Consider the following 23,637-nt stretch of genomic DNA (forward strand, 5'->3'; position numbering starts at 1 on the left):
AAACGTAACTAGCGACGGCACGTCTGCGCACGTGTGCGTTGCTTTTCGCCACTTCTGCGCATGTGCATGGCGTCATTTTGAGCGTCTGCGCATGCGCAAGTGGCAAAACCCGGAAGTAACACTCTCCGTTATTTCTGGGTTGCCGCGGAGCGCAACTCGAACGTGCTCAACTCAAAGCGTATTCAACCCGAGGTATGACTGTAATAAATATTCACACTACATTGAAGTACAAAATCAGGTAGTAATGTTGGTCAAGCTCAGAGACAAAGTTTATTTTATTAGATACAGCCAGTATTTAAAGTGCAGTATGCAAATTATCATGTTAAACAACAGTTACACTCATAATACATGTACTAAGTTTCTCCTAATGTATAATGTCTGAATAGTTCTTTCTGCTACCCCTGTAATAGTAGACATTTTAGTGGCCAATTTTTATTTGAATTTTATGGCCTCACCCATTTCCTTAGTTAATTTATCTATGTGTGTAACAAATTATGCTTGTCTCTGCAGTTTCTGATGAAGGGAAGTGTGAAATCTGAAAGAACTTTGGCAATCTCTTTACAAGTAACTTTTTGCCTTGGTTTTTCGTAAGGAAAAACAGGCACTCGCTGACCAGGCTGGATACTTAGAAGACTGAGGAGGAATTCAATCTCATTTCTTCAAGGGTCTTCATAGATAATTTCCTTGAGGAAGGGTCATCCTCCTCTAATTGCTTGGCAGAATTATTTGCAGCCAGCATCTGCAGAAGGAACTGAAGCAGACAAACACAAGAATTATCATGTTGCCATGGCAATAAGCTACATAGGGGGCTGCAACTTTTTTCATGGTAAATCACGACTTAATTGTATTTTCTGTGGCATATTAGCCATTGTCTGATGACTACATCAGTTGTAAGAAACAAACTTGCTGTGTTAAAGTAAAATTGGTAACCAACTGAGACAGCTTTCACGGTGTGTGTGGTCGGATGGGTAAGCCAGTGTGGTCCAGTTAGTATTCTGTTGGTCTAGGGCAGCCTTGGCCTTCAACAAGTTTTGGACTACAGCTTTTGTCAGCTGAAGCTGATGGGAGTGCTAATCCAAAACATCTGGACAGCACCAAACCTGGTTTGGGAATTTAGGAATTTTTCTTTAACATCTTGTGCTAGTCAGAGTAGTTGCAACTCTTATGCTGTAGATCAGCTTGAAGCCACTGCACTGTACATGTGGAGCCCACTTAGAGAACCTCAGAGGCAACTATAAGCTTGAGTGGAAAGTCAGGAATGAAGAGACTTAATTAGGGCACAGCATGCTTCTCTCAAACAACTACAGTGGTGCCCCGCAAGACGAACGCCTCGCAAGACGGAAAACCCGCTAGACGAAAGGGTTTTCCGTTTTGGAGGCGCTTCGCAAAACGAATTTCCCTATGGGCTTCCTTCGCAAGACGAAAGCCCATAGGGAAATCTCTGGGACAGCGGGGAAGCGCAGCGCATCTTCCCCACTGTCCTCGGACCTCCTCCGAAGACTGGCGGTGGGGCGGAGAGAACTCCTCCCGCCGCCAGGCTTCGGAAGGCTGCTCCGAAGGCTGGCGGTGGGGCAGAGAGACCTCCTCCCGCTGCCAGGCTTCGGAAGGCTGCTCCGAAGGCTGGCGGCGGGAGGAGGTCTCTCTGCCCCACCGGCAGCCTTCGGATGGCTGCTCCGAAGGCTGGCGGTGGGGCGGAGAGACCTCCTCCCGCCGCCAGCCTTTGGAAGGCTGCTCCGAAGGCTGGCGGCGGGAGAAGGTCTCTCCGCCCCACCGCCAGCCTTCGGAAGGCTGCTCCGAAGGTTGGCGGTGGGGCGGAGAGACCTCCTCCCGCCGCCAGGCTTCGGAAGGCTCCTCCGAAGGCTGGCGGTGGGGCGGAGAGACCTTCTCCCCGCGCCAGCCTTCGGATGGCTGTCCTGAAGACTTGCGGTGGGAGGAGGGTTTTCCTTCCCACCGCCAACATTCAGAATGCTGTTCTGAATGTTGGCGGTGGGGAGGAAAAACCCTCCTCCCACCGCAAGCCCCGGGAACAGAGGAGAAGCGCTGCGCGCCTTCCCCTCTGTTCCCGTACCTGTCCTGAAGGCTTGCGGTGGGGAGAAAAGCCCTTCTCCGCACCGCCAGCCTGACAAGCGGTCTCCATAGGAACGCATTAATTGATTTTCAATGCATTCCTATGGGAAACCGTGCTTCGCAAGACGAAAAACTCGCAAGAAGAAAAAACTTGCGGAACGAATTAATTTCGTCTTGCGAGGCACCACTGTACTTATTTCTGTTTTTTCTAACTGGGCTCTATGCGAGCAGCCCCCTCTACGTTCCAAGTTAGGTATAAACCTTTCCCCTTCCGTGCCACTTTGCTAACAGATTTTATTTTTCCTGTGCAGAGAAATTCTCTCTCTCCCTTCACACAGAGTATTCAAAAGCTGTGACAGCCTCATGGTGCAAGATGTGCTTTATGACTTGATTTTGCTGAATGTATAAAAACAGGCTCAAAAACAAAAGTAGTGCAAAGAGAAAGGATCAATAGGAAAGAAAATGTATGTGGATATAACCACACACTTCCAAGAATGATCTAAAGCATTCTTTATTCGTGTTACAAGTAGAGACCGGGTCGGGGGGAACGGAGGAAAGGTTTCCTTTTCAAATAAATGGGAGGAAAGCAAACACTTTTCTTGAACTCCTCTAGTTTAGCTTCATGCAGCTCCTTCAGGTTCTCGGATGAAGATCTGTTCAGGTCCTTTGCTCCAGTCTTCTTTGTCTTAGTTTTCCCTGTTAGATCGCCAAACCTTTTGGGTTTGCAAACAGCTTTGCCCTATCACGTATAAATGTGCATTAATATGGTCACAGGGAAGAGGTTTGGAAAGGAACGGGGAGGTTTTTGGTATCACATATCCCCTTAGTTTCTAATGGTAAGATACCCATATAGCATATCTACCATACTGAAGTGGAGCATCCACACCAAAAATGTAGAAAGCAGATCCAAAACCTTATCTGCATAAGGAAGCTGCTGTAGGGAATCACTTGCAGGATTAGGAAGTGTTAGGCAGAAATGAGGACCTAAACGGGCATCTAAATGCAGCAGCCATCTATTTCTGTCAGGGAGAGGCATGTTCAAATGCACATCACTGTCCACATTCTGGCACAACCAGAATATTGTGTGGTGGACAGGTTTGGTGCTTGCCTTGATGCTTAGCTGAAGTGGGTACTAAGTTAAGCTGAGTCTTTGTTATTGATTGATTGATTGATTGATTGATTGATTGCCCTTCACCCTAAGGTCCCATCGCTACTTACAGCATTAAAGCACAGTATTAAATATTAAAATCACAAAATAAGGCGGGTGCTAAAAATATTCATTTCAAGTGTCAACAGCCAGGGTAAACAGGTGAGACTTCGGCATTCTCTGGAAGCTGTATAATCAAGGTGCCAGGTAGAGGGAAAGACGGAGTCTCACAGCTTAGGGGCTGCCACTGAGAAATGCCCTCTCCTGAGCCATGTTTTCCCTCTGGGGGCAGAGGAACAACCAAGACTGCCCCTCTGCTCAGGGCTGGCCCAGGATGTTTTGCTGTTTCAGGCAAAACAGAAAATGCCACCACCTCTTCCTCTGTCTTGCGCACTCCACCCCACCCCCCGGTGTGGAGGAAGAGGAGGAGTTGGGCACAGAGAAAATGGGAGTGGTAGCCTGGTACAGAGGTGGCGCTCACCTCCAGAGGCTAGATCTTCAACTGAGGAAAGTGCCTCAGCTCACTTTGAACAGGGGGGCAGCTGGCAGCAAAACAGGACATTCCCGAGAGGCAGCTCGTGGGCATTGCTAGTGAGGCCCGAGAGCAGGAGGCCCTCTTACGCTGCGAGATTTTGCAGCCCAGTTTTGCAAGCCACTCAGTTTGGCAACCCTGCAGAACTGGCCACGTAGGAGGGGCCGCAGTCCTCTGGTTGGCCCTGGGCACAGTCTTCCAAGGATAAATACTTAAGGGGCTTTGTTGTGTTGTGCAGGTGTCATCTCCAAGAGTTTCTTTCTACCCACCTGCCATGAAACACTACCACACCAGAACATTGTGAGTACCGTATTTTTTGTTCTATAAGACGCACCTTTCCCCTCCTAAAAAGTAAGGGGAAATGTGTGTGCGACTTATGGAGCGAATGCAGGCGGGAGGCTCTGCTCAGCGCTCCCTTTAAAGAGCCGCATGGAGCGTGTGTGGCTCTTGGGGGAGCCTTCATCCCACTGCCCTGAAGAGGCTTCGCACGGCTATCCCAGAAGCCAGAACAGCAAGAGGCTATCCCAGAAGCCAGATCCCTCTTGCTGTTCTGGCTTCTGGGATTCAGAATATTTTTTTTCTTGTTTTCCTCCTCCAAAAACTAGGTGCGTCTTATGGTCTGGTGCGTCTTATAGAGCGAAAAATACGGTAATTATTCCAGTTGGTGGGTCCTTAACTTTATGGGAGCAGCACAATTGTTGCATCAGAGGCAGAAGGTGTGGGATGTTTCCTTCAGGAACAGCCAGGGGCAGGGCAGAGTGTGTGTCAAATCAGCCCATTGTGCCTTCAGGGCCCACAGGGACTTCTTGTTCTACTTTGTGTTGGTTTTTTGTCAAGCTTTGCAAAAATGCTTGAGAATGTAATTTATTCTGCTTAGGGCTGCCACTCTTTTATAAACAGGCACTTTGTGACTTTGGGAGCTGCATAACAAGCAGAATGACTGCTGGCATAGCATAGTGCAGCCTTCCCCAACTCCCATCAGCCCCAGTCAGCATGCGTCCAAAACATCTGGAGGGCACTGTTATGTACTGAGTTGAATAGGATCCAAAATGCAGCAGTCTGATTGGTCCTAGAACAATAGGATCCAAAATGCAGCAGTCTGGTCCTAGAACAATGCAGCAGTATGATTGGTCCGCAGGAGCCACCCAATCCAGCTCCAGGTGGAAGTGAATCCACAACCTGATTGGCCTACAGGAGAATCCCGGAATTAGCCAATCACGTGCAGCCCATTGTGTAAATAATGTATATAAAGCAGATATTGTGGGGGAACTTCCATTCCTCCTCACCACTATGAGCTGAATAAAGGGCATGAAATCCACTCTCGACTCCGAGTATATTTCAGGCACAAAGCTGGGGAAGGCTAGCAAAGTGGTTTACGCTACAATCCTGTAGGGATGGAAGTTAACCTGACACCCCATGGAGTTTCCCAAATTAGGTGAAAAAAGAGGTCGAGTAGAGGAAACTCCACAAACACCCCATCTAAAAGCAGCTTAATGGGTGCAATTCCCATTAGAAAAATGGTATTGCAGGGGGATAGGGGAAGGTTTATTCCCCCCTTAATGGCTAATTTATATTCCACCTTTCCTCTTAACATAGTAGCGTTAGGTGTAAACAACATTTAAAAGACAATAATCCATAAGTAATTAATTAAAATAATTAAAACCAGAAACAGCATGGCAGGTAATGAAAAGATCAGGTCATCATAAAATACCAAGGTTGATGTTCCTCTGCCCTCACTGCTGCAGCCACAGTCCACTGGCCCCCATCCCCACATGCACAGCTGCTTCAGTGCAAAGAAAAAGATACCCAATCTACTGAAATGTTGGCTAAACCCAGCTCTAACCAAAAGTTTAACCCAGGGTTGATACCTCTTGAATACTCCCAGTCTGAACTCAATTTGCAACTGATAGTCGTTGTTTTCACTGTGTTCATGATTCTGAATTGTTGCAATATTTCTTATCCTCACCATGAATTCTTAACTTTATTGTTTTATTGCTTAATAGTGAGCGATATGGGCGGTTTACAATGAAATACGGTACAGTAAATACAATAAAATTACTCTACAAGAGCGTCATAAAAAATATACAGGCATTCTCCGTCTTAAAAATCCTGATTCAGAGAAACAGTCTTGGACCACCTTGCTTCAAAAAGCCAACAAAGCATGACAGCTGAACTGTCTTCATCAAGGAATTACCCAGATGTGGGTTCCACTACCAAGACGATTCAGTCTTAAGCCATCCCACTGTGTGTGTGATCAGTGTATCAAAGGCTGGCTCGAGAGAGCCAGGAAAACCAGGAGGGATGTTGCTTTTTCTGTCTATCTCCCAGCAGAGGTCCATCCATCAGCTTTGGATCAGCCTTGTAAAATTGTTTCCACCCTCCACTACTGTATACACCAAGGCCATTTCACACATTATGTTGCAACACACCCACATTTGTCGCCACACATACATTTAGCAGAATACTGTTGCTGTTCATTGATCCTTATGCATATACCCATACAACGCATGTGCTTGTGGCCGTTGTACAATCATTAGGTGCACACTTAGAATCAGAGTTGGAAGGGGACCCCAAGGCTTCATCTAGTCCAGCCTTTCTCAACCTGTGGGTCCCCAAGATGTTGTTGAACTACAACTCCCATCACCCCTAGCTAGCAAGGCCAGAGCTCAGGGATGAGCTCACCCCCATTGTTCTGCCCAGACACTGAGGTCCAGCGCCGAGGGCCTTCTGGCGGTTCCCTCACTGCGAGAAGCCAAGTTACAGGGAACCAGGCAGAGGGCCTTCTCGGTAGTGGCACCTGCCCTGTGGAACTCCCTCCCACCAGATGTCAAAGAGAAAAACAACTACCAGACTTTTAGAAGACATCTGAAGGCAGCCCTGTTTAGGGAAGCTTTTAACGTTTGATGCATTCCTGTATTTTAATATTTGGTTGGAAGCCGTCCAGAGTGGCTGGGGAAGCCCAGCCAGATGGGCGGGGTATAAATAATAAAATATTATTATTGTAGTCCAACAACATCTGGGGACCCACAGGTTGAGAACCGCTGGTTCTAGTCCAACCCCCTGCAATGCAGGAATACGCAGCTGGCGCGTATGGGGATTGAACTCGCGATCTTGACATTATCGGCAGCACCAGGCTCTAGCCATGTGAGCTAACTGGATGGCCTCACTTGGGGGGGTCTTAGGTGCGCATACCACAAAATGCAACGTATGAAGCGAACTGTAGCCTAGAGTGCAAGGTGAAGTGGCACAGGGGTGGGTGGGTGGGTGGGTGGGTGTGCAGCATCTCGGAGAAATGGCCTGGTTTAGTACTCCTCCCCTCCTGCCCCTTTTCTGCAAATCACATCTTTGTGAAGGTGCTTTGCAAAAAAGAAGCAGCTGCCTCTCTAATGGGACATGTGGCTGCATTGTAACAAGTAGGGGGGGCTACTCTTCGTTTCCATATTACAGCCCTCCAATTTATTCCCTGCCAAATTCTGCATGCCTTCAGATACCAGCAGCTGTCCTGTTAATATCCTTTTGAGAAATGCATGGTTGACTTTTTATCACCCAAACAAACACAAAGGGTTATATTAAACTGAGCTTTATGCAGAGTACACACACTGAATGAACACCGTAAATCTAAATTGTATACAGCCATGTGAACTTGTATTATTTAGATGGTGTTTTTGTTTGTAGTTCCAGGTTTTTAAATATTGTTTTTAATATTGCATTTTAAATGGCTGGCACCCACCCTGGGAACTTAGAGGGAAGAGTGGGTGATAATAACTATAGTAATAGTATAAATTAATCAAGATAGCTAAGGTAGGCCCTCTAATTTCAGTGGGTGTACTCTGAGTAAAACTTAGTTGACTACCATCCATTAGGAGAAGAGTGAACCAACACAACACCAAAGCACCTAAAAAACACTGGAACTGTTGCGCTCAGGTTCTGCTTGCGAACTTCCTCTAGACAGCTGGTTGACCTCCTGTGAACAGCATGCTGGAGTAGATGGGCCTTTGACTTGATCCAGTAGGGGTTTTCTTACATTGTTATAGTCTTATAAATTACAGTTCTTAAATAGGGAGAGGGTTATGTTAGGCGATAGTTTGTACTGTATATTGTTTCAGGAAACCTGCAGTGTGTTTGGTCAGCAGTGAAACAAAAGGAATGCATAAGAAGAGCCTAAGCTATGAGCCAATAAGTCCCTGGTTTGATTCTCTACCATTAATTAATTGATCTGATGGCCATTAGCACACCTCTGTCAGCATTAAGGGGATAGTAATAAATAAAACTGCCTTGCCCTTACAAGGTCACTAGGAGAACAACTGAGAAAATATATATCGAGCACTTTGAGCACTCTTGTGCTATGCAAATGCTGCAAGTTCCCATACCATCTCAAATCATTATCTTATTTCTTCACACAGAGGATAGTTAAACTATGGAACTCCCACATGATATAGTGAAAGCCACCAATTTGGCTAATTCCCTTCTGGGCAACCTTCTGGGGGCCACATACCAGTGGTGGCCAGGGCCAGGGGCAAAAGGGGGGGCAGGGCAATTAATGTAAATTTTACCTTTATATAGTAGGCTACTCTCTACACACACTCACACACCCCTCTATCCTCTATCCAGACAAGCAGCCGTCACAAGGGAAAAATACTCAAACGTGTGAAGCATAGCAGGTGAGGGGTGTGGCCTCAGGAAGGTGTTGTTAGGTAGGGGTGTGGCCTAGGTAGAATCTCAAGGGCCAAATAAGAGAGGGGTGGAGGGCCACATCTGCCCCTTGGCCTGAGGTTCCCCACACCTGTTCTGGACCAAACCTATACAACCCATCAGCCATGAATGATGCCTGATTTTGCTGCCTTGACTGCAAAAACAATGGGTTGTCAAGCACTAGTAAGTCAAGTTAGGCTTGGCAGGTCACACATGGTTGGGAAGGTTTGATGTAGCCACATAAAAACGCTGACTTGACACAGCTGCAGCTGCTTCAGTTCTGATCTCTAGTTGTATCACAGAAAGTGGGATTTGCTCACCTGAGGCTTCCTGTAGCCTTTCCTGTCAAGAAATTGCTCAAAGGCGTAGATTGCATGGAACCCACTTGCCTCCTCCACCTGCAACAATAGATTTTACTAATTTCACACATGAAAGGAATGTTCAGACACTATTTTCCACATATTCAGGTTTACCTCTATCATTGCCCCTAGGAACCAGAGGCGCACCAGCACACCTGGATAATTTTCTTACATATAAGGTAAATAAATTTTGTGGTGCGTTTTCCATTCACATTTATTATTTTGTGTGTCAGTTTCTGAATTGCTGCTCATTCAGAAACTTCGGAACTGTTTGCTTATACTTGTTCACTGCGACATCAAAAAGTACTGTTTCTGTGAGTGAAAATCTTAGCCAGCATGCATTAAATTCCACTTACTGAACTTTCATATCACTTGACAGCACATCAGCTAGAGCCCTGAAGCTGCGTTGAGTGGCGAAATTCCAACCCACACTGCCCCTCTCTATAAATAGGGAAATCTTGACAGATACCCAAGGACAAAATCCGTGACACCTCATGTCAGTTGTGAATGGCACAGATGCATTCAAATTACCACTTTTCATGTTTCCCAAAGGCCACCAGTGCCTGCTTTTTGTCACACAGAAAATGAGTTCCTTGAATGCATGTGTCTATTCAAAACTGAGGCAAAGTGAGTGCATTTGGTACCTATTTAAAGTTAAAGGGACCCCTGACCATTAAGTCCAGTCGCAGACGACTCTGGGGTTGCGGCGCTCATCTCGCTTTACTGGCCAAGGGAGCCGGCGTTTGTCCGCAGACAGCTTCCAGGTCATGTGGTGAACCAGAGCAGTGCACGGAAACTCTGTTTACCTTCCCGCCAGAGCGATACCTATTTATCTACTTGCACTTTGACATGCTTTCAAACTGCTAGGTTGGCAGGAGCTGGGACCGAGCAACGGGAGCTCACCCCGTCACGGGGATTCGAACCGCCGACCTTCTGATCAGCAGGCCCTAGGCCCTGTGGTTAAGACCACAGCGCCACCCGCGTCCCACTGGAACCTATCAAGCACAAAAACATTGCTGGCAGATGGCTAAAAATTACCGACATTTATTTACCTCATGAATGCCCTATAACAAGACTTGCCCAGCACAGAACACTATGGGCATTTTCATTACCTTTGGGGCCGCCTTCTTCTTCCTTAAATCCATAAAGGATTGCAGACATACAGGGATTTCTTCCTCATCTCTGACTTTTTTCTTTTTCCATTTCTTGGGGGGAAGATACCAGGCTCCATATTTAATCTTGTCCCATTTTGGCGGAGGAGGTGTCTGATAGGCAAAAGAACAAGTGCACGGTATTAAGTGGGTTGGTTTTTTTTTTTTTTGCCATGTCTGTCATTTTATAAATACAGTGGTACCTCGGGTTAAGTACTTAATTCGTTCCGGAGGTCCGTTCTTAACCTGAAACTGTTCTTAACCTGAAGCACCACTTTAGTTAATGGGGCCTCCCGCTGCTGTCGCGCCACTGCTGTGTGATTTCTATTCTCATCCTGAAGCAAAGTTCTTAATCTGAGGTACTATTTCTAGGTTAGCGGAGTCCGTAGCCTGAAGCGTTTGTAACCCGAGGTACCACTGTACTCATTTTGTGCTTACATCTCACCATAATGGCATAAAAATTACTCACCATCCATGTAGTCTTGTTGGTTTGGCATGCAACGGAGGCTGATCCATTAGGGCAAGTGCAGGGGTTGCCCCACCAACGTCACTCTGCCCCCAGGCAACCCCCATACCTGCTTGCCTTCCAACTTGCAACCAGCCCATGGGATGGCATTGCCTGTTGGCTTCCTCCTCTGTAGCCTCAGTGCTGCCCTTGCAGAGCTCAGCAGAGAGGATGTTATGTACTGAGTTGAATAGGATCCAAAAGCAGCAGTCTGATTGGTCCTAGAACAATAGGATTCAGAATGCAGCAGTCTGATTGGTCCTAGAACAATAGGATTCAGAATGCAGCAGTCTGATTGGTCCACAGGAGCCACCCAATCCAACTCCAGGTGGAAGTGAATCCGCAACCTGATTGGCCTACAGGTGAATCCAGGAATTAGCCAATCACGTGGGGCCCATTGTGTAAATAATGTATATAAAGCAGACATTCTGGGGGAACTTCCATTCCTCCTCACCACTATGAGCTGTATAAAGAGCATGAAATCCACTCTCAACTCTGAGTATATTTCAGAGGAAGATGCGACAAAACTAGAATTAGTTGACTCTGGCTCTGCCCGTCCTTGACCTTGGCTCCGCCCACTGTTGGCCTCCTTGCCTTCCACTCTACCAGCCCCAACGAGCACTACCCACCTTTGCTGGTATAGATAGGGGAAATCCTGGTGCAAAGTTGGAGAGAGGGGAACACAATGTTTGGGGAAAGATGCCCCTTTTCACCAAGGAGAGAACTGTCCCCAAATGTTCCTTTGCAGGCAACATTAGGGAACCACCTGCACTTCTGTGATATCCGCAACCTTGATTGCACCAATCCTTGCCCTCACCTCAGAGCTATTTGTGTGCCTAGAAAAGCAACCCAAGAGCAAACATACTTGTGCCCATCAGGCTTGGAGGTTAAGGATCAAGAAAGGACGCAGGGAACAACTGTGAGTCCCATTCAACTGCAGACCATCATAGAATCATAGAAGAATCATAGAATCATAGAGTTGGAAGAGACCACAAGGGCCATCGAGTCCAACCCCCTGCCAAGCAGGAAACACCATCAGAGCACTCCTGACATATGGTTGTCAAGCCTCTGCTTAAAGACCTCCAAAGAAGGAGACTCCACCACACTCCTTGGCAGCAAATTCCACTGTCGAACAGCTCTTACTGTCAGGAAGTTCTTCCTAATGTTTAGGTGGAATCTTCTTTCTTGTACAGTGGTACCCCGCAAGACGAACGCCTTGGAAGACGAAAAACTCGCTAGACAAAGGAGTTTTTCGTTGTCTTAGCCGCTTCGCAAGACGCATTTCCCCATGGGCTTGCTTCGCAAAACGAAGCTTGCCCCGCAAGCTCCGGGGATAGCGGGGAAGCTCTTTTGAAGCAAGGGGCGGCGGGGAGAAGATCGCTTCTCCCCATTGCCAGCCCCGCAATCTCCGGGGACAGAGAAGCAATCTTCTTTTTTTTTTTTAAATGTTTATTAAAATATTCAAAAAAGAGTACAAAAGAAAACAGAAAAGAAAAGAAGAAAGAAAGAAAAAAGAAAAGAAGAAGCAAAAACAGCAGTTAAAAAAGTTTACCTTAATTACATTCCATACCCAATTTCCTTGACTTCCCCACACCTGCCCTTCTTGTATTCCAATTCCAATTTTTAGCTCAGCAATTTTTATCCTATAGGTTTCCCAAAAGACGGAAGGTCTTTTCCAGTTAAGCCAGTATTTTTCCACTTACAGCCATTTTTGTAATGTCCTGAACCCCCTCTAGAGGGATTCTAGTTACTTAATGACAAATTAACCTTTTCTTCTTTATTTTTAACAATTTGTTACCAAATTGTATCAAATGTAACCAGCAAAGACAGCAAAGACACAGTTCTCCTTTTTTCCCCCAACTTTGACAGCTAATTTGACAGCTGTCAAAATCTATAAACCTCTTCCACAGGCTCTCTCCCCGATCGCTCCCGGGTTTTGGGGGAGGGGTAAATTCCGTTCTCTTATCCTCCAGCACAGTCACTTAAATTGGCCCAATATAAAGTTAATTGCTCTTTTCCACAAAAAAAAAAAGACATTCACACAACCTTAGTAATAAAATCCTTGCTTTACGATGTTTACAAGGCGGGTAGGTTGACTTCCTTTTTAGCACCTTGCCCGATCTTGCCGAATTCCCAGAAATAAATTTCCCTTTTAAGTCCAATTACCGTGTTACTCACGGGTCGTTACTTTTGATCCAAAAGTTCAAAAGAAGAAGTTAGCGCTCTCCATCCATGGCATGCGGCTTCACTCAGCAGGGGAAGCAGTCGAACTCTCAGCACCACACCTCCCTCCGTCCCCCGTTCCGAAGCCTTTAAAAAGGCTTCTTTGCGGGTCGGGGGGCGCGCAAATGGTGCCCACTGAGTCACCAGGTCCACAGGCTTCAGCGCCTGTGGTTTCTAAGGGTCCCCGCGTCGCCGCCGCAGCAGGACCCGACCCCTGTTGAGCAGATTCCCTCCGGAGCTCGGAGGGAATCCGCCATTAGATGATGGCGCCAACCCGGAAGTCCTCCAGAGAAGCAATCTTCTCCCCGCTGCCCCTTGCTTTAAAACAGGTCCGGGGACAGAGGGGAAGGTGCGCGGCGCTTCCCCTCTGTCCCCAGACGGTCTCCATAGGAACATTTTGATTGATTTTCAATGCATTCCTATGGGAAACCGTGCTTCGCAAGAAGAAAAACTCGCAAGAAGAAAAAACTTGCGGAACGAATTAATTTCGTCTTGCGAGGCACCACTGTAGTTTGGATCCATTGCTCCGTGTCCGCTTCTCTGGAGCAGCAGAAAACAACCTTTCTCCCTCCTCTATATGACATCCTTTTATATATTTGAACATGGCTATCATATCACCCCTTAACCTCCTCTTCTCCAGGCTAAAGGGCCAAATTTCCCTACATATTCCCACCAGTTGCTGGACATTTTCCTGGTATCTAATGAAGAGAGAAGCCACCAGTCTGCAGATCTCTGTGAATGCAGTACTACAGAGTTCCCAGCAAGTGGCAATCTAAGAACACTGTTCTGAGTAGCAGAAACGCCAAACAATTCATAACCCTCCAGATATCCTTTGGCTTGTGCATTCATGATGGCTTGTGATCATGACGTTATCAGGCCAGTTATATACAATCTGGCTTTCAATACTGTTTTGCACCTGCAGAGGTTTCTGGGCAGTCGTACCGCTGCGTTTGCAAAAACTGCATGTCCTGTAAGCTCCTGTCGAAATTATTTTTGTAACACAAATGTTCTGGTTTATTTTTTGTGCCACTTTTGTTGTGCTGTAGTGCAAGAGTGCCCTTCCAGATGGCAATAATATTGGAACACCAAGGAAACACTGCACAGTGATGTGTGGAAGCTCCAGTATAAATCCACAAGAGTTAAGCAACCACTCCTTTCCCCACCCGTCCCACTGCCATTCCTTTGCTAAAACTCACAGCCCACTGAAACTGGGATTTTCTTGCAATTTACCTTCATCGAGTTCTTGATGGTTTGCCAGTCCGGACGGCGTCCCAGGCACTCCTTCAGCTCTCCTGGCACATTGTAAAGCTGCACAATTTTCATGGGCGATGACGTCTTGGATTCTGATTCGTAGCTTGTGTCAAACAATTTCATGATGGTGGCTTCGTCAATGTTATACTTTTCGACTCCCTGGAATTAGAAGCCCAAGAACACTTTCAGAAGGCAGCTATTTCAATCATTTCAAACACTCTCTAAGGAAGATAATAGTGGTGAGCTGCACATTTCAGCAGATGGGCCTGGAAGAAGACTAGTTGTATCACCGGCTCTAATAGTCACAGCTTTTAGAGCAAAAACCTTGGCATTTTGTTTCGCCGCCGTTAGGTCACGCTGATTAATTGTGGGCATATGACTGCAGTCTTTTAGGGTGCTCTGCATTCACACATGCACTCAAAAGACAGCAGGTTACTTCAGCAGCAAAGAGTTGTTTCGTTGTATGGAGGAGTCACTTACTGGTTCACATGGAGAAGCCATTTTCAGTGGTGCCCAGTGATGGAAGTGTGGACAGCTGTATTGAGGCAGCACCGAGTGTTGAAATTTTGTGCCCTTAACAATTTTGTGCTGGGGCAACCTCCCCATGCTATAATAATAATAATAAACATTTATTTATACCCCGCCCTTCCCGGTTCAAAAACCAGGCTCAGGGCGGCTAACAACAAATTTAAAACACTTTAAAACACTTAATTATAAAAGCAGCATAAATACGGTATAAAAACATCAATAACAATAAAAATCAAAAATCAATCAGATAATCCCCAGGGCTAGCTGGCTGAATTGGTCCTACTTAGGCCAGCGAGGAGACCAGGGGAGAATTTGCTGTGGGGTCTCAGAGTGGGTGATCTTCATAAAAAGGGGAGGGGAAGGGAAGAGAAGGGAAATAAAAGATCAGGCTGAATTCAAATTAAAGGCCAGGCGGAATAGCTCTGTCTTACAGGCCCGATGGAAGGAGGTTAAATCCTGAAGGGCCCTAGTCTCATGGGACAGAGCATTCCACCAGGTTGGAGCCATCACTCAAAAGGCCCTGGCCCTGGTGGAGGATAGTCTGACTTCCTCAGGGCCCGGGACCTCTAAACTATGGTTATTCATGGACCTTAAGGTCCTCTGCGGGGCATACCAGGAGAGGCGGTCCCATATGTTACTGCCCCAACTGTTAGGATATTTCCGTTCCACCTTAAAAGGGAGCAGGCTTTGTGAGTCACAGAGTCCGCGTATTTCCTGTTCACAGGATGTTTATGTTGTCAGTTGCTTTCGTTTCCTTTTTCTTGCCTAAGCATACCGATGCAGGTGGTCATGTTTTTCTTTGTTCTGACCAACGCTGAATAAACTGTAAATATGCTCTCCTGCTGTGCATCTTTCGCTGTGTGAATTCTGCTGATAGAGTGTGCACCAGCCTAAGAATGTGGCAATCTATTTCTGAGGCTTCGTGTTGCTAATTGCTGATATTGCCTGTCTACGGGAGATCGATGGATCGTCCAGCAGCCGGCTTGGGGGCTATGATGGACTTTGCCTCCCTGGCAGTATCCCAACACCAACATTCAAAATCATACTTTCCTTGCCTGCAAGCTGAAGTGATGTAATATAAGAGGGGCGGACTTTACTTCTTGATTCTACTAGTCATCTGCCCTAGAGGAGATGACTAATGAGACCTGAACATGAAGTCACTCCAAAGATTTCATCGGATAACACTGTATCACCCACCTTCCTGCCTCCAAACCACGTTGCTCCAGAGAGCACCCGAAATCACATGCAAAGATGGGGGGAGAGACCGCAAACAAACAAGTCATCAGAAGAGAAATAAGAATATACCCCTTCTCAAAGCCCAGCTCTTCCCGGGGAACTGTTACAGAATGTTATATAATAATAATAATAATTTATTATTTATACGCCACCCATCTGGCTGAGTGTCCCCAGCCACTCTGGGCGGCTCCCAATCAAGTGTTAAAAACAGTACAGCATTAAATGTTATCTCTCTTAATTTGAAGGAGGAAGCATCAGTTCCTGTTAATTTATATACCAGAACTGGTTGAAAGCAAAACGTTTGTTCTATCCTTTCCCCTGTTACTTTTTTAAAAAAGTATTTATTAAAGTTTTTGAACATGTGTGCAATAAACAAATAAACAGACAACTGCACGACAGAACTGTATGGCTCACATTACGTAAGCTATTGTTCATGCATCTAAGTCGCGGGTGTCAAACACAAGGTCCGCGGGCCGATTCCGGTCCGCCAGACCTCATCATGTGGCCCGTGTAGCCGGCGCCGGCTGCCAGTCTAGGGATTTGTTGTCTCGGCAGTTTCCCGCGAAGCCGCCGCTTTTTATCTCACGATATTTGGAAAGCGCGGGGTTTTTCCCCCCCCTCCCCTGCCCACTTCGCCAGAAGCGCCGCGAGGCGTTCGAAACCCGGCGCGAGTTGGAAGCGGCGGCGCGATGCCCGTGGAGGAGAACGGCGGAGCCTCGTCTGGGAGCGGCGCAGGTGGGGAGCCGCCAAGAGAGGCCGGGCTGCCTCCTCAGGGTCCGGGGGGGAGGGTGTTTATTGTGGGCTAAGGGGTCTCCTGAGAATGTGCAGAGCGCTCTCCTCCTCGTCCGCCCCCCCCAGCAGAAAGCCCGCGAAGAAAAGCCCAGCAGCAGCAGCGCCCTTCTTTTTATTGCTTATTGTGCAGGCGAGGCTGCCTCCCCCGATATAGATATGAGAGAGGGGAAAGTCAGAGAGGTGGGAAAAATATGGGGCTGGTGTCGGTGGGATTATAACCTCCGTCATGAGGATAAGTCGGAATTTAGCAAAGTAGGGTGCAGCTTTCCTTCCCCCCTCCAAAAAACAAACAAACAGAAAAGTTTGTAGCACTGATCCTGAAGCCAAAGTACAATTTTAGCATGCTGCTATTATTTTCCACTTCATTTCGCTTTGTAGCTGGTGACCGGTATCCATTACTTGTTGTTTGTATTCTTGATGAATGCTATATTATAAAAAGACAACAACAGGGGGACATTGGAAGAATTCGGGAAATAGATGGTGGCAAAGGGGTTGGAGGTCTTTTAAGATAGAGCTTTCAGGAGCTAGAACCAAGAAGTACCGTGTTGTGTGTGTGTGTGTGTGTGTGTGTGTGTGTGTGTGTGACACATAACAAGAAGCAACAAGTACTTTGTTTTATATATCGGTTATTTTGTGCTAGTTCTTAAGGCAGGCATATCCAAAGTCTGCTTTGGGGCCCAATTCGGCCCTCCTGTGGCAGTTCATTCATTTATTGCTGTCAAATCCTTTAAGAAGGTCAATAAACCTTGGGGGGACATCCCCCAAAAAGCTCTTCAATCCTAAAAAAAAGCTCAACTTTGGTCGGCCCTCATGCATGTTCACTTCCATCAAATCTGGCCCTCTTTGAAAAATGTTTGGGCACCCCTGATCTAAGTGCTCGGCTGTAATAAAGAAGCAAGTGGGAAAATAGCTAAATTATACTGGCGCAAAGGCCCACATGTGTCTGAGTAGCAGGAACTGTGAGAGGCCAAGGGTACTATGAATCTGCATTGCCTTAAAATATGCAAATTATAAGATAACCAATATTCCAAAACCACATCGTTTTTTTGGGCTCCACAAAATTCTCTATTATACTGTATGCAGTAAGTTTTTTCCACTAATGCTAAAGTGCAGACGTTAAACCACTAGCTCTACGCCCTGCTGCTATTTTTTAGGACCTCACAAGATTGACCAACTCATGCTGCACATGAATCACACTGGAGACTTTCACTGATGTTGAATTAACAAGTTTCTCAGTTCCTCTTTTCCTTGGGTTTTTACTCAACAGCAGAACAAAGATTAAGAAATGTGTCAAAGTTCCCCTATGTATTTTTGTATTCTGATTTCTGAGTGAACAATTCTTCTTCTATTTTGCCTACTGTATTATTAATAGCTAAGGGTGCTTTCAGAATCCAAATGGCGGCTTAATATTGCAAACAACACCCAATATTAAGGTTACTGGATTTTATGCCAAAAGAGTAAATCTGAATTAAATGAGGAAAAATACGGACTGACATTTTGATGCCAACGATGTTGTGTGGACACTGCAAAAAATTGCCTGTGTAAGAAGCACTCATCACACATTAACACTCTTCTGGAAACACAGCGGTTTGACTTCATCCCCAGAGGTGAACTCCATTGTCTCTCAAGACAGACAGACGTCAACAATAACAACAAGCACACTAAAATAAATAAGGATATTACAAACATATCCATTATGCTTAGTGAGGTGGTGGTGCCCTATTTTGTGCTAAGTTTTAAATACTGCACAGAGACTGGTCAAAGGACTTTACATTTATGGAAGATGAACACAGAAACAGCTATCGGGTGGGATGCTGAAAAAATCCCTCACATAGCCATTTCCCACAAATATTCTGTGTTTCATGGAAGTAGTCTGAATACACATTTCCAGCCCTGAAAAAAAATGCAAATATGAATCAGACCACATCCACCACACTTCAGAATGTTGCTCTATCTCAGGCATAGGCAAACTCGGCCTTCCAGATGTTTTGGGACTACAGTTCCCATCATCCCTAGCTAACAGGACCAGTGGTCAGGGATGATGATAATAATAATACTAATTTATTATTTATACCCCACCCATCTGGCTGAGTTTCCCCAGCCACTCTGGGCGGCTCCCAATCGAGTGTTAAAAACAATACAGCATTAAATATTAAAAACTTCCCTAAACAGGGCTGCCTTCAGATGTCTTTTAAAAATAGGATAGCTGCTTATTTCCTTGACATCTGATGGGAGGGCGTTCCACAGGGCAGGCGCCATTACCGAGAAGGCCCTCTGTCTGGTTCCCTGTAACCTCACTTCTCGCAATGAGGGAACCGCCAGAAGGTCCTCGGCGCTGGACCTCAGTGTCCGGGCTGAACGATAGGGGTGGAAACGCTCCTTCAGGTATACTGGGTCGAGGCCATTTAGGGCTTTAAAAGTCAGCACCAACACTTTGAATTGTGCTCAGAAACGTACTGGGAGCCAATGCAGATCTCTCAGGACCGGTGTTATGTTGTCCAGTCACCAGTTTTGCTGCCGCATTCTGGATTAATTGCAGTTTCCGGGTCACCTTCAAAGGTAACCCCACGTAGAACGCATTGCAGTAGTCCAAGCGGAAGATAACTAGGGCATGCACCACTCTGGCGAGACGGTCCGCAGGCAGGTAGGGTCACAGCCTGCGTACCAGATGGAGCTGGTAGACAGCCGCCCTGGACACAGAATTGACCTGCGCCTCCATGGACAGCCGTGAGTCCAAAATTACTCCCAGGCTGTGCACTTGGTCCTTCAGGGGCACAGTTACCCCATTCAGGACCAGGGAGTCCTCCACACCCGCTCTCCCCCTGTCCCCCAAAAACAGTACTTCTGTCTTGTTAGGATTCAACCTCAATCTAGATGGCCCTCAGGGTCCTTTTGGACTCTATGATTCTATGACTTTTGTGAAGTCCCTCATTCTGGATCAGCTGAACCCTTGATGGTTTTGCCCTGAAGTCTTCCATTGCACCTCTCTTAGCTTACCATTGAGCTGACCCACTCAACAAACTCCTTCGTTGCACGCTTTACATTCTCATCCAAGGGAGGAATATAGGCTATTTGGGCTGCCTTTTCTCTCTCAGTCACTTCTTTTTTACTAAACCACGTATAAGGGTTCTTGCTTTTAGGCGCCCAGGGCCTAAAGAGAAATGAAAAATACATCATGATCATCAAGTTTCTGTCACATGGAATTGATTACATTTCCCTCCCTCCCCCCCCCCCCCGCATTTAATTGAATGGGGAGGAATAACATAGTGACGACTTTATTTCCATATGTTACATGATTTCACCACAGTGGATAGTGAGGGGAATAATGTAACTTTTTGGTGGAAGAACAACTGCAGCGGAACAGAAACAGTGCTGCATGTGTTGAATATTGAGCAAAATGGACAATAATGCCTTCTTATATCCCAGAACAGGACACGGGTGGCGCTGTGGGTTAAAGCCTCAGTGCCTAGGACTTGCCGATCGAAAGGTTGGCGGTTCGAATCCCCGCGGCGGGGTGCGCTCCCGTCGTTCGGTCCCAGCGCCTGCCAACCTAGCAGTTCGAAAGCACCTTCGGGTGCAAGTAGATAAATAGGGACCGCTTACCAGCGGGAAGGTAAACGGCGTTCCGTGTGCTGTGCTGGCTCGCCAGATGCAGCTTGTCACGCTGGCCACGTGACCCGGAAGTGTCTATGGACAGCGCTGGCTCCCAGCCTATAGAGTGAGATGAGCGCACAACCCTAGAGTCTGGCAAGACTGGCCCGTACGGGCAGGGGTACCTTTACCTTTACCTTTTTATATCCCAGAACAAATCCCTGCAAAAGATTCCCAGAGTTTCATGTGCAGGATCTGGTACTGTAAATGATCTGGCTTGAATTCTGCTGCTACCACGGGCCATGCCAGATTTACATATAAGATGAACAAGCTATAGCTTAGGGCCCCACTCTCTTGGGGGCCCCCAAAAAAGTTAAAGGGGGAAAAAACTGGATGCACATTTCCAAAATATAAGATAAAAAAACAAATAAAATAAAAACTACATACAGTAAGAGTGTTTTGTGTTGTGTTACTTTGATAAAATACATTTTTTGTTATGTGCAAATGGCTTTAGATACTTATTAGCTCCATCAATTACCATATAGCATATATTCAACACAAAAACAGCAACAACAACAATTTGTTGTTGACAAAGGACAGCTGGACATATAAAGGGCCCCATTACCTTCAGTAGCTTAGGGCCTCATCACACCTAAATCCAGCCCTGACCATGGGATGCCAGTTACCTTGTTCCCACATTAGTCATCAGAGTCATCCAGCTTATCTTATTTCCTTATGTGGAAATGCTATAAGTGCTGTATGGCAAAGAAAGATGTTGGCGAGAAGTCATCACAATCATAGATTCAGGGGAAAGGCAAGGAGAGCAAAATGAGAAGTGGCAGAATTTTGAGAGATTTATTGTGCCTTTGCAGTAGCTTTAGAGAAGGGAAACTCTTGCAACATTGCCTGCTTATAGATAGGATCAGCTTCTATGGGTTGTGTCAAGTTCCCAGAGGATGCTCTTAATGAGTGGTCAATAAAGGTCAAAATAAGTAAATAAATACGGGCCTCAAAATAAGCTCTGCTCTGTTTATCTCTCTGTTGCATCTCTCTCTGATTACAGGAAAATAACCAAGCTGTGTGCTTTCCATGTGGCTATATGGGTTTGCAAGGCAGATTCAAAAACTGGGACAGGCGCTTAGCATGGAATTCTCCATCTTGACAATCCCAGCTACCATTGCCAGATCCCAGAATGGATGAAGGTAGTTGGTGTCTAGGAGAATAGCGTTTTTGCTGACTACACCACAAGCATTCTTGATATGTAGCTTCCAGGAATTCGGCAGTTTGTTTTGCAGCCTGGGCTAAGCAGGGTGGGTTGGAGCAAGCGATGGTACTGCTGACATATCCCTCAGCTACAAGACTGCCCTGTTAAGCCATATCTCCTTCCTCCGCTCCTTATGAGAAGATGAGAGATTGCATCATCGTCATCATTATTTAAAGTGAGACATAGAAGCATCATACAAAATCAAATGTTTTGAGGCACACTTGACTGGTCACGCAGAAAACCCAACAGACATCAAGCTGTTTCTAATGGTTAACCTCTAAGCGAATGCACCTCTGTATTTCATCACACCCAAAGGCGTACCTAGGCTCCCTTGTGTGTTTGGCAGTGCCTCCGAAGACCATGGACCAGAAACACAAAGTTTGCTTTTTGCCACCTTTCAGACTCTGCCAGCAATTTCCTCCATGGCCATCAGGGTTGGGTCCACTCTGCTCTGTTCAGCCTCTCCTCCTCCTCCTTTATTAGTCCATCTGTCTGAGTGTGCAGACAGGTAGACGGGGTCTTGGCCACTCTGAACCAGAGTGGAAAGCTGTGATTTCCATGCCCACAGGGCCTGCGCCCATGGGAGTAGCTAGGGGGGCAGCTTCCTTCCCATCAATTAAATCATAAAAAATACTTAACTAACTGACTGACTGCATCAATAGTTAAAACTATGGTTTTTCCAGTAGTGATGTATGGAAGTGAGAGCTGGACCATAAAGAAGGCTGATCGCCGAAGAATTGATGCTTTTGAATTATGGTGCTGGAGAAGACTCTTGAGAGTCCCATGGACTGCAAGAAGATCAAACGCATCCATTCTTAAGGAAATCAGCCCTGAGTGCTCACTGGAAGGACAGATCGTGAAGCTGAGGCTCCAATACTTTGGCCACCTCATGAGAAGAGAAGACTCCCTGGAAAAGACCCTGATGTTGGGAAAGATGGAGGGCACAAGGAGAAGGGGACGACAGAGGACGAGATGGTTGGACAGTGTTCTCGAAGCTACCAGCATGAGTTTGACCAAACTGCGGGAAGCAGTGGAAGACAGGAGTGCCTGGTGTGCTCTGGTCCATGGGGTCACGAAGAGTCGGACACGACTAAACGACTAAACAACAACAACAACTGACTGCATCACAGATAACACAGTTCTGCCCCCCCTAACATAAAGCCTGCCTCCTCGTAAAATAAATCCTGGCTATGCCCATGGCTGTGCCCTTGGTGAGGGCCACCCTAGCCAACCCCTAGGTATGGCCCTGGTCACACCGCAGTCCATTTCAAAGGAGCAGAAGCTTCAAAGTCACCCCAGAGTTAACAGGAGATCAGTTTAGGGAGGTATTCTTTCGCATTACACATTTCACCTCCTGCGACACTGTACTCACGGGGTTACTTGGCTGAAGCCCGACTCTGACTTTTTGTCGTACTGCTGCAGCCGATACTGAACTGTAGGGGGAACCACTTCTGTTTTGCTATAGTCAGGTGAGCCTCTGGCCAGATGCATTTCAGGGTCTAGGAGCTTCACGACATCCTGAAACATCTGTGGGTAAAGCAAAGGGAAGCTGAGGCCTCAGAAATGTGGCTGCAGAAACCCAGACTTGGCCTTGCAATTACATATACATGTCATGTATATATTTAATCTCACAGCTTCAGGGATATGATTTTGTTCTGTTGGGGTTGAGTCTTTTTTTTTCTTTTCAATTCTCCATTCTCATTCAAGTGCACAGTTTCTCCTGCACTGTTGTTGTTGTTTTATAATATTTTTATTAGTTTTAATTAAAGCAAACATCATATAAAAATATACATTGAAAAGAAAAATTTAAAATAATAAAACGGTAACATTTTTCATACTGTTTATACAATTAATGTAATATCCAAATGTGGGATTTCTTAAATCCCTTGATTTCCCTCTGCCCTCTCCATGGTTCCATTATTTCGTTATTAGTTCAGGCATGTCCAAATTGTATTCTCCATCTATTTGTATCTAATTCTATCATTTGGGGCTGAGTCTTGGTCCTTGCTAGGGATGCACAAATCTGTCAATTTTGATTTCTCTCAGTTTCTCATTCTTCAAAGCTTGAGTTCACTTCGCCACATTTCTACATGTTTTGTTTTAGTGTGAATTTCTCCTAGCATATATGCTAGGATGTAATGTTCCCTAACATAATGCATAGTTGTCTGTTCTTTTCACTAACATGTGCCTTCTTATGCACACAATATACTGTTACTCAGCTGGAGAACTGCACTGCAAAATCTGAACAATTTTCTGAAAGAGGCTGTGTTTCATTTAGCAAATTGTTTCAGAATGTGCC

At 46.1% G+C, this 23,637-nt stretch overlaps 1 protein-coding gene across 2 annotated transcripts in view; it reads right to left on the minus strand.

Moving 5' to 3' along the window:
• Positions 1-245: 245 nt before the first annotated feature.
• The window catches only part of LOC128421473 (protein FAM47E-like), a 29,413-nt gene continuing 6,021 nt past the window's right edge, over positions 246-23,637 (minus strand). Inside the window, exons 3-8 of one of the 2 annotated variants that reach the window (XM_053404350.1) lie at positions 22,711-22,865; positions 19,481-19,634; positions 13,907-14,086; positions 9,910-10,062; positions 8,759-8,836; positions 246-751 (exon numbers count right to left, since the gene is read on the minus strand). In XM_053404350.1, coding sequence (XP_053260325.1) covers positions 626-751; positions 8,759-8,836; positions 9,910-10,062; positions 13,907-14,086; positions 19,481-19,634; positions 22,711-22,865 — 846 coding nt within the window. In that variant the 3' untranslated portion in view covers positions 246-625. Of the gene's footprint in view, positions 752-2,263; positions 2,807-8,758; positions 8,837-9,909; positions 10,063-13,906; positions 14,087-19,480; positions 19,635-22,710; positions 22,866-23,637 lie in introns of those variants that run through there. The other variant, XM_053404349.1, reaches the window with a different exon arrangement.

This window comes from Podarcis raffonei, chromosome 9 (assembly GCF_027172205.1).
Source record: "Podarcis raffonei isolate rPodRaf1 chromosome 9, rPodRaf1.pri, whole genome shotgun sequence".
Lineage (NCBI taxonomy): Eukaryota > Metazoa > Chordata > Lepidosauria > Squamata > Lacertidae > Podarcis > Podarcis raffonei.